General features: G+C 39.8%; 1 protein-coding gene across 1 annotated transcript in view; it reads left to right on the top strand.

Moving 5' to 3' along the window:
- LOC122562564 (transient receptor potential cation channel subfamily V member 4-like) overlaps nt 1–11,549 on the top strand; it is a 168,512-nt gene that overhangs the window by 94,002 nt on the left and 62,961 nt on the right. Inside the window, exon 7 of the mRNA XM_043715497.1 lies at nt 9,448–9,620. Within this exon, the coding sequence (XP_043571432.1) occupies nt 9,448–9,620 (173 nt within the window). The remainder of the gene's footprint in view (nt 1–9,447; nt 9,621–11,549) is intronic.

Raw genomic sequence — 11,549 nt, 5'->3', positions numbered from 1 at the left:
CAACATCTTTCCGATAGGAAGGAGACCAGAATTGCATGCAATATTCCAACAGTGGCCTAACCAACCAAAAAAAGGAAAGCATACCAAACACCTTCTTCACTATCCTATGTACCTGCGACTCCACTTACAAGGAGCTATGAACCTGCACTCCAAGGTTTCTTTGTTCAGTAACACTCCCTCGGACCTTACCATTAAGTATATAAGTCCTGCTAAGATTTGCTTTCCCAAAATGCAGCACCTCGCATTTATCTGAATTAAACTCCATCTGCCACTTCTCAGTCCATTGACCCATCTGGTCCAGATCCTGTTGTAGTCTGAGGTAACCCTCTTCCCTGTCCACTACACCTCCAATTTTTGTGTCATCTTCAAACTTACTAACTGTACCTCTTATGCTCGCATCCAAATCATTTATGTAAATGACAAAAAGTAGAGGGGGCCCAGCACCGATCCTTGTGGCACTCCACTGGTCACAGGCCTCCAGTCTGAAAAATAATCCTCCACCACCACCCTCTGTCTTCTACCTTTGAGCCAGTTCTGTATCCAAATGGCTAGTTCTCCCTGTATTTCATGAGATCTAACCTTGCTAACCTATCTCCCAAGGGGAACCTTGTCAAATGCCTTACTGAAGTCCATATAGATCACATCTGCTGCTCTGCCCTCATCAATCTTCTTTGTTATCTCTTCAAAAAACTCAATCAAGTTTGTGAGATATGATTTCCCACGCACAAAGCCATGTTGACTATCCCGAATCAGTCCTTGCCTTTCCAAATACATGTACATTCTGTCCCTCAGGATTCCCTCCAACAACTTGCCCACCACCAAGGTCAGGCTCACCGGTCTATAGTTCCCTGGCTTGTCTTTACCGCCCTTCTTAAACAGTGACACCATGTTTGCTAACCTCCACTCTTCCGGCACCTCACCTGTGACTATTGATGATATATTTGCTTTTGTTTTTAATCCTGTCATTTGTATACTAAGATCACTCTGGAGAATGGTGACTTTGCACACTTGTCACCATACTCCTGTATTCCTCTACTTAAGATTACGTGACAATAAAGATCTAAATCTAAATCGGATCAGCTATGACCTTATTAAATGGCATAACAGGCTTGAGGGGCTGAATAGCCTATGTTTCCTATGTTCCTATGTTTGTACTACTTAACATAAATTCCCTAAACCCATAGCTTCAGCAGCCACATGGATATTTTCTTCTCCATGACTCTCTGCTTCTGGAGTTTTCTCCTGAGTAACCTAGGACTTCACCCCAGTTCTAACTATTTGGAAACTGCCACTAACAGCAACTCTGCTGTTAGAGACCACTTCTGTGTGAATGAATCTGGTTTTCATAGAATCCGTACAGTGTGGAAGGAGGCTATTTGGGCCAATCAAAATCACACTGCCCCCTCCAAACAGTCCCTCATCCAGACTCACCCTCCTACCTACTTTATCCCTGTAACCCTGCATTTGCAATGGCTACCCCACCTAGCCTGCACATCCCTCGACACTCTAGGCAATTTAGCATGGACAATCCACCTAAACTGCACAATTTTTCATCCCCTCTCTCTCTGGTTTGTAAAACTTAAATCAGCAACTATTTTACAAATTTTTCCTTAGCTGCCTTACTAGTCGTTTGGCTAAAAGTATATGGCTGGTTGGAAATGTTGCTTTAAGCTCACAGCGTGGACTAGCAACTTCTCTGCCCAAGATCAGAAGAAATTACAGAGTGTGAACACAACCCAGTCCATCACACAAACCAGCCTTCCATCCACTGACTCTGTCTGTACTTGCCACTGCCTCAGGAAAGCAACCAACATCATCAAAGACTCCTCCCACCCCTGTTATGCTCTGTCCCACCTTCTTCCATTGGGCATAAGATAAAAATGAATGAATTCAAGTATGAAAAAAATTCAAGAACAGCTTCTTCCCCACTGTTATCAGACTTTTGAACAGACCTCTCAAATATTAATTCTGATCTCTCTCTCTCTGCACCTTCTCTGTGGCTGTAACACTGTATTCTGCACACTGTTCTGCTATCCTGATTCACTATGTAGGGTACCATCTGTCTGTATAGCATGCAAAACAACACCTTTCACTGTATATCGGTGCATGTGACAACAAAAAATCAATCTATCTGTCAATTAATTAGCAGTAGTAGAGGATAAACCACTGTTAAGTCTTCTCACAAAGAGACTCTTGTTTTACATAACAAGATGCAGCTTATTTCATGATAGCAATAGGTACAAATCACATTAACTAATTGCAAAGACTAGCAGGAGCAGGATGACACATCTGTCTCCATCAGGACCTTGTGCTAGACTGGCTCTTTTTCACCCAAAGACAATATCAGATCATCAGATTGGGTGCAGCTTAAGGTAACTTCAATATCAACCCTTTCAGAACTATAACAACAGAAGCCTATACGTAAAATAAAACAAAGAACTGCAAATGCTGGAAATCTGAACGAAAACAGAAACCACTGGAGAAAAATAGCAAATCTGAGACCATCTTGGAGACAGAAACTGAGCTAATGTTTCAGAACAGTATTCTGAAGAAGGGACACTGGACCCAAAACATTAACTCTGCTTTCTCCCCACAAATGCTGCCAAACCTGCTGAGTTTCTCCAGTAATTTATGTTTTTGTTTCAGAAACCTCTAAGTATTTCACAACCACAATCACTACAATCTCATTCAAAATTTGGAAAAGGGGTTAAACAACAAATGTCAAGGAAAACCTGGTCAGGACATAGCCAGTTAATGATAAACTGATAGAAGATTTTACAGGGTGGAACCTGAACAAAAAGCAGAATTCCATGAAGTTAATTGCTTTGCAATAAAAAGTTTTGTTTCATGCAATGAATGAGATGGAAAGCAGTAACTAGCAGGAAAGCAGCCTTTAAACAAGCACAGTGAGCAACTAGCTATGACAAATCCAAGTCACACATGAGATGCTGAGATGACTTGGAAAGGACATGTTCAAGTAGGCAATCTGACCTCCCTACCTTCCAAAGAAGAACCCTCATACTGGATATGACAGCAAACAAGAGGGAACTTTTGGGTATCACTATTCCAGAAATGTACCAGGGATCTCACAAGTAGTTCATTGGATGAATAAGAAAGTCCAAACTAATCAACAAGTTGAAGAAAGAAATTCATCTACTTCATCTGAAATCTGCAGGCAGATTGAAAAGAAAACTTCACTGATACAAATTGAAATTGTGATGTAAACAGCTCCATGGAGGACACCACTAAGAAGAGACAAGCAATGTCTAACAATTCCAGATACTACGAAGAAAAGGTACCTGCTCTAACAGGAGTGATGTCCTCCACAAAAGAAGTAGAAGAGATTAAATATCCACTCAGACAACCACATTCTATCCAGCAGACTATTAGTCATCCAAGTCTAAAGAGAACCTGTTCAACGAGACTAATAAATCCTCCAGATTGTTTGAGTTTGTAAAGCCAAAGATTTAGGGGAGATGGGCCAGTTGTGAACATAATTATATAAACAAACATGTGTTAATAATAATTTTCAAAAACAAAGTATCAAAGGAGATGTTGTATATACATCTGAAAGGATTAACACTTGATTGAGTGCAGTAAGCTCCACCTAAAATTATACTGTCAGGAGACTTGGTGAGGCAGTAAAGTAGCTTTTTTTGGCAGCTGGATCTAAGGATAACCAGTCTTTGTTGAAATGTATAACCTATTCTTATGGCCAGTAAACTGTTGCATAGACACAATAAACAATGTCTTGTTTACTCTCCCACATTCTTCTTGTTAGACCAGAAGCATTTTAGTAAGGCGTTTGATAAGATTCCCCATGGTAGGCTACTTCAAAAAATACGGAGGTATGGCATTGAGGGTGAGTTGGAGGCTTGGATTAGGAATTGGCTGGCTGGAAGAAGACAGAGGGTAGTAGTTGATGGTAAAGGTTCATCTTGGAGTGCCGTTACTAGTGGTGTTCCGCAAGGATCTGTTTTGGGACCATTGCTGTTTGTCATTTTTATAAATGACCTGGAAGAGGGGTTAGAAGGTTAGGTGAGCAAGTTTGCGGATGATACGAAAGTCGGAGGAGTTGCTGACAGTGAGGAAGCATGTGGCAGGTTACAGAAGGATATAGAGAAGCTGCAGAGCTGGGCAGAAAGGTGGCAAATGGAATTCAATGTAGCTAAGTGTGAGGTGATTCACTTTGGGAAGAATAACAAAAAGATGGGGTACTGGGCTAATGGTCGGATACTTGGTAGTGTGGATGAGCAGAGGGATCTTGGTGTCCATGTACACAGATCTCTGAAAGTTGCCACCCAGGTAAATAGTGTGGTGAAGAAGGCATATGGCGTACTGGCTTTTATTGGTAGAGGAATTGAGTTCCGGAGTGCTGAGGTCATGTTGCAGTTGTATAAGACTCTGGTGCGGCCGCACCTGGAGTATTGTGTGCAGTTTTGGTCCCATACTATAGGAAGGATGTGGAGGCACTGGAACGGGTGCAGAGGAGGTTTACCAGGATGTTGCCTGGTATGGTTCGAAGATCGTATGAGGAAAGGCTGAGGCACTTGGGGTTGTTTTCATTGGAGAAAAGAAGGTTTAGGGGTGACTTGATAGAGGTGTACAAGATGATTAGCGATTTAGATAGGGTTGACCGTGAGAACCTTTTTCCACATATGGAGTCAGCTATTACGAGGGGGCATAGCTTTAAATTAAGGGATGGTAGGTATAGGACAGATGTTAGGGGTAGGTTCTTTACTCAGCGAGTCGTGAGTTCATGGAATGCACTGCCAGTAGCAGTGGTGGACTCTCCCTCTTTATGGGCATTTAAGCGGGCATTGGATAGGCATATGGAGGATAGTGGGCTAGTGTAGGTTAGGTGGGCTTGGATCGGCGCAACATCGAGGGCCAAAGGGCCTGTACTGTGCTGTATTCTTCTATGTTCTATGTTCTATGTTCTAAGGACTCACACTAAACCACTAAGCCCTTTAGAAGATATGGAATGACAGCACGCACAACAAGCTCAGACATAAGTTACTTTTCTGCTTCCAGGCTAAGTTGTAACCATTGAATTGGGGAATTGTCACAGTATCCAAAAGCTATTTGGGTTGTTTATCACAGTAAAGATATTAAACCAGTGAGAGTACACCAAGACGAAGCTAAACCAAGTACACTATCTTGCAGACATAAAATATTTATTAGATAATTATGAACAGATATTTTGGGGTAGGAGTGAATTTGCATCTTTAGGCTTCCTATTCCAGATTTTATGTTCAAAGCATAGAGCAAGAACTTGTCAGAATGGGGCATATGTTGATATCTGCTGGTTGTCAGACCTGGCTCTGCAAGTTTCATTTCAAAAATATTTTTGCTCACAAGCCTACTGGAAATGTGAACTTATACCAACGCAGTAAAGGCATTAGGGACATTTCAACATTGTACTTCCATAAGCAATGAGACTTAAATACTGGGAAATAAACATAGGAAGACTGAGAGGAGGTTGAATTAAAGAATTGACTATGACATCAAATCTGTAGAAAGAATGGGCTTGGCAAGGAAAAATACATCTGGATTAAGAGAGAGCAAGAAAAGGAGACATAAAGTAATAGTAAGCATTTTTAAATTTCAAAGTCTGACATTTAAACTTTATAAAAAGTTCAAAACCTGAAGGAATGAGACTCTACATTTATAATAGTTAATTTTTAGTGTCAAAGATGTTGTTTTGCAGCCATTAATATTTATCATGTCATTAAAAGATTCCTTGTATGTAAAATGATTAGACCTAACTTTCTAGTGATGAGTTTAAAAAGTAAATAAAACAAAGTTATTTACAAAAAAAGACAAGTTAAAGGTGAGATGCTATTTTTATAAAACTGACAGCAGAGCAGGAGAACCCAGCAGTAACCTCTGGAAATATACCTGTGCATCTGCTGCTGTCCTGAAGTTACTGTACCTTATATTTATAATGGTGAGAACCATTAGCCTTGCTGATATTTTGACAGAACATTCTGGCCAAGTTCTACCATATCCTTTCTTGAGTGCACTAAATAAGTGTTCTTGTATAATTCCTCGTGGAGCCTCTCTACCTCTACAAACTCCCTGACTCTTGCATATTTCCTTTAACCCCCTTGCCCTTGTCTTGGGTCTATTGTATATTTGCCCTCTCTTCACTCCACACTTCCTGACAGAAACACCATCAGCTCAAAACTTTCCTCTTTAAACAGTCATGTCTGCATGTCTTTTCCTCCTTTTTTTTCCTTAAATGCCACCTTTGGAACTAAATCATTAGTCAGTCTTTGTAATTGCTCCCTCTCACATTCAATTCCCTGTCCATTTTTACTTTGAACTGTTTTGGATTTCTTTTAATCATCAAAGGAGCTATATAGCTGTGCATTGTAGATGATTTTTTACAAGTGAGACAGACAGCATTTTCCAGGAAAAGGATTTAATAATCTGAGGGCTTCATATTTTTTTTGCCTCCATTTCCCATAGAAGTGAACAGGGAGCTAATTAGAAGAATTCAGCTCAATGACTGGTGCTGGTCACAAAAACCCACTAAAAGTCATTTGGGTTTTTTCCTGAATATCATGTTGAGACTTAAAAATAGAGAAAAAAAAGTTGTCTTGCAGATGAATGCAACCTATGTGAGGTGGTGTTTGAGTAAGTTGCTCACGCATACATGTGGTTTGGGAATGAATATTTCTCCTTCAGTTCCAACAGAGTATTTCTTGCAAATATTTTCTTGCAGCACAGTGTGCCGGGATTTTCTGCTTGAGCTTGTGGTTATAAAGTTGCAGTCTGTGCACCTGAACTGTGTTTTTTCACAATCTTTGTGCTTTAAGACATGAATATTTTGAATGGTGAATAGTGTTCTGTTACATCTGCTGTTTTTGCCAGAACAGGGTGTAATCATTTAGGTTTATTGAAGTAACCATGGATGATCTCATTATGAAAAACATGTCATTTCTTTAAAAGTGGGGAATATTTCCCAGCGTGTTCAAATTATTTATAAATCTGTAGAAATTGCTGTTGCATGTAAAAGGGACACTGTCTTTGCGAAAGTGTTTGAAACTACTGTGTGCAGTTAGTAATGAACGTGCAAAATCTTGTGAAATAGTTCTTTATCTAATATAATAAAATCATTAACCCATTTACATCAAAACACTAATTTTTAAAAACCCATAGTTTGATTTTAGCCTTGCTTATTAACTCAATTTATGTCATTGTATTTGCATGTTTGGAAACAATTAAGGAAAAAGATCTCCCAAAAAGTTTCCCTCGAGGTGCTGCATTTTAATATTAATACAGTTGCCTCTGAATTGAATTTTTCGAAAAAGGCTATTGCAAGAATAGCCACAACAATCCACTCAAGAACAACAATCTGCATGTATATAGTGTTTTTAATGATAGCATTGTGTCCCAAGGCACTATACAAGAGCAAATATTGAACAGAATTTGTCACCAAGTCAAATAAAACGATATTAGAACAGATCACCAGATGCCTAGTTGAGGAGATTGACTTCTAGGAGGAGAGAGAGATGGCTGGGGTTAACAAAAGGGATTTCAGACCTTAGGGCTAGGTAGCTGAAGGCATGGTCACCTTTGTAGATCAATTAAAATTGGGGATGCAAGAGGCTGGAATTAAAAAAGCACCAGTATTCTGGAAGATTAATGCATAAAAGGTTACTTCTACTGCAGAACTTTCTTGATCTTATTGTATTCATCCTTCATTTTGTTCTCCTGGGGCACTGACTCTGAAATATGAGAGTTACATTCAGTGTCTGGGCTAATCTTGATGTGTGAACAGGACAGTGCAAGGACATTAAAGCTGAAATAGTTCTATCCTCAGTCTGATATCAAAATATAAATATATTTCAACACTGGTTCATGTTTAGCAATCAAGAGCAGGAACCCGATCTGATTTGTCTCCTTCATTACCCAGGGATTGGGAAGATGTTTGTGACACCGCTGGCGAAGATTAATTTTAAGTCTGGGATCATCCTGATGAATGGATGAGGATGGCCATGTCTGGTCCTCTGTAGCCCAGTGTTCCTAAGCAATACAGGGCTTGTAGAGAGAAGTTGGGTGGCAGTTGGAGACATGGGTGTTCTGGAAGATACATTGGTATGTGAAGTATCCTCCCTAATGTATCAAGAGTAACTGAGGTTCCTGATACTTGGTTGACTGCCATTTGACATCAGACATAACCTCTGAGGCATGAGGAGATCCCTGTTGTGTAAAAATGGTGGTTATCTAACATAACTGTGAAATAAGTGTCTTTGCTGCAATAATCTTGTACCGTTAGATTTCAAAAGGATAGGATGTTTGTGTGTGTTGAATTACCTGATTTAACTAAATAAATAAAGTCCTATTAAATAAATTAATGGGTCAGACAGAAAGAATTCCTGATTCTGTAACTCAATATAATTCTCAGTATGGAGTATTACAAACTTGCTGAATTACAAAGCAGCCCTTAGTTACAGGCCTTATACTGTGTACAGGGACTGACAGCACTGTTCTGATTATTAGCCACTGACTTGTGCAGATATCGGGTGAAGATGTGAATGGGTTTGAATCTAAGGCCCCCTTCATTTTTCCAAGAACCCAGCAAACAGGATCTCACTTGAAGAGCAGCCAGTTGTTTGGGAGTGCTATTCTTCAGTGTGGAGTTATAGCCAGTCCTGAAAGGAATGGATATGGAAAAGGACGGAGAAAAATATAGTCAGAACAAACCAAAACAAAATCTTCTTGGCCAGTAAAATAGCTCTGATAATTAGTTTTTGAAATATATTACTGGAATGTATCATGAGAAACAATCTCAACTGATGAGTGCTTGATTGTATAAGAAAGAAAAGTGACTAATTTGGCAGCAATTAAAGTGGGAATGACCTGGAACTTTCTGCCTATGAGAGTATTGGAAACAAAGATCATCAGTGACTCCAAACTGAAGGCAATAAACTTCCTGGGTTACATGGCTGGAGCTGGGAATGGAACTGACTGGATTGCCATCCAGAGAGCTGACATGGACTTGATGGACTGATTGGCTGTGTGCCATAATAATTCTATGATTCTTACTGGTAGTCTCACTGGGAAAGAGAAGAAATAGATTTGATGTAAAGGAAGTATAATTGTCACAGTGATTCCTTGAGTATGAGGCTAAAGCCAGTTATTAGGGTATGGTAAATGTGTGTTATTCTGAATTCCATCATCCTGAAATTGAGTTGAGAGTGTTTGATACCAACATTCTCCCAAATGTAAATTCCTCAACTTGGTTATTTAATTTCACCAATTACAAAAAGTCACATCAGGTATATTCTGCAGGGGTTGATGAATGTTTAGACGTTTTTCAACGAACAATGTTAATGAATCAATTTAAGGGTAAATTGCACTTTGAACAAGTGACCAGCTTTGAAAACTATTTCTCCCTTTAAAACTCCACCTTATGTCCTTTTTCTCCCCCTCCAGTAAAAACAGTCCAAAAGTAAAGGCGCCTGCACCAGAACCACCACCTGTTCTGAAGGTCTTTAACAGGGCCCTTCTGTTTGAGGTTGTGTCACAAGGGTCTGTAGCCGAACTGGACGGCCTGCTTGTCTTTCTACTGAGTCAAAAGAAGCGTCTGACGGATGAGGAATTTCGAGGTAATGTGAAAATACAAAGGATTTGTATTGGGTACCACTGAAGTTGTAAGCACTTTGAGACTTCATTAAGCTCTGAATGTTCAAGTAGTAAGACATGTTAATTTCAGTGTTCTCATTCTCACCTCTTCAAGACTGCCTTTACTTATGAACATTTGGAGAGAGGATTTGTCTCTGCTGCAAGATAAAACGCATAGGGAGAATACTTCCTTTGTAAGTTGATTGTAATAAGATTGTAAATGTTTCTTATAAAAGAACACCTTTGCAATTTCCCTCCACTTACTGCACACCGGAAATTAGGGAAACTTATTATATGTAACCCATTATCGAAAAGTGACAAAGGATCTTCCTGTAATTATATGGAATCTTGGTGGGACAATGTTGATTCTAAGAAAGGATATTCTTGCCAGGGGGTAGTGGGGAGGGTACAAGGTGTTAGGTTCCCTAACCTTTAGAATAATGAGAGATGATCTTGTTGGAACATAAAAAATTATTAAGGGTCTTGACAAGATAGATTCTGCAAGGGTAAGCACCTAGAACTTGGGACCACAGTCTTCAGAAGAAGGGGTCAGCCATTTAGGAGTGAAATGAGGAGAAGATTCATCAATCAGTATGTCCTGAAGCTTTGGAATTCTCTACCTGGAGAGCTGTGGATGTTCAGTTGTTGATCGGGGCTGATAGATTCTTTGAAGAGAAAAGGGAAGATGGCATATGGGAATAGGGAGGAAAGTGAATCTCAGATAGAAGATCAGCTGTGATCGTATTGGATAGCAGAGGATATAGGCTGAATTGTCTACTCCTGTTGCATTTCTAATGTCAATCTCTCTCTAAACTGGAAGTAAAATCAGAGTGAGAATGACTGTGAGATACCAACACAAAAGTAAAATGACAAATGCTATGTATCTGAAACAAAAACAGAAGATTTTGGGAGGAACAGCAGTTCTGTGAACATTTGAACCAAAAAAAGGTTTCACATGAATCCAGAATATTTCCTGGAGTTTTCTGGAGTCCAGAATATTTTAGTCTTTCAAATGCTAACTGAAACATTTTCACCACTTTTAGTTCAATTGGAGTTGGAGATGCATAATAGAGAAGTTCAGAATAAGGTTTAATAAGTTTGAATGAATTGACAATCACTAGAGTCAGGATTCTTGTTGTGAGAAAATGGTTCCCCATCAAATCGCTCTTGTTAAGGCACTGAGCAGTGCTGGCTTACAGCTCCAGGATCAGTACTTACCGAGGCTGACATTTACCATCAGTGATGATTGTGGGCCACAAGCAGAGCCTGGTCTGACCAAACGATAATGAATGCCCAAACGGTAATTCTGCCCCATTGTGCTGTTCAACCGCAAAGGAATGGCTTTTGCTCCCAGTGTGTTTAGCAAACCACAGCAGTTACAATCAGGGATTTTAAAATCAGTGTTGTGGCACAACTGTCCCCTGTAATTTTCTTACCCTATTGTTTGAAACTGTGGTTAGGGGAGTGGATGTTCCTTAAAAAGTTAGTAGGAACCATGTTCCTAGTCTCTTTGGATTTTATGATATTCTCTGGTATGTTATAGTCTGACATTCTACGTTGTGATGTGATCTGCCGTGCTGTGCATTGCCTTCTGTGTCATGCTATGTTCTGTGGGAAAATGAAACAATCTCCAAGGAAGAGTTTGGAGATGGTTTACAAGAGGCTGATGATTGCTCATTAGTTTTGATGAACTTCAGGGTGGTATGTTGTGTATGGTAATGACCCTGAAGGGGTTAATGTGGAGGTTACATTGGCTTCACCAATGTACTCAAGTTACACATAATCTGTGGATGGAGACAAGGAGTTCTACTCCACTTTTTGAAGGGAGCAGATGTATCTGAGAAGGTGGGGATTGTGTATCCTCTCCTGCTGACCAATAGTTAGACCTAAGATGAAATAAAGACAGAGGAGGG

Source organism: Chiloscyllium plagiosum, chromosome 25 (assembly GCF_004010195.1).
Source record: "Chiloscyllium plagiosum isolate BGI_BamShark_2017 chromosome 25, ASM401019v2, whole genome shotgun sequence".
Classification (NCBI taxonomy): domain Eukaryota; kingdom Metazoa; phylum Chordata; class Chondrichthyes; order Orectolobiformes; family Hemiscylliidae; genus Chiloscyllium; species Chiloscyllium plagiosum.
This window is presented reverse-complemented; position numbering and strand designations above follow the sequence as displayed.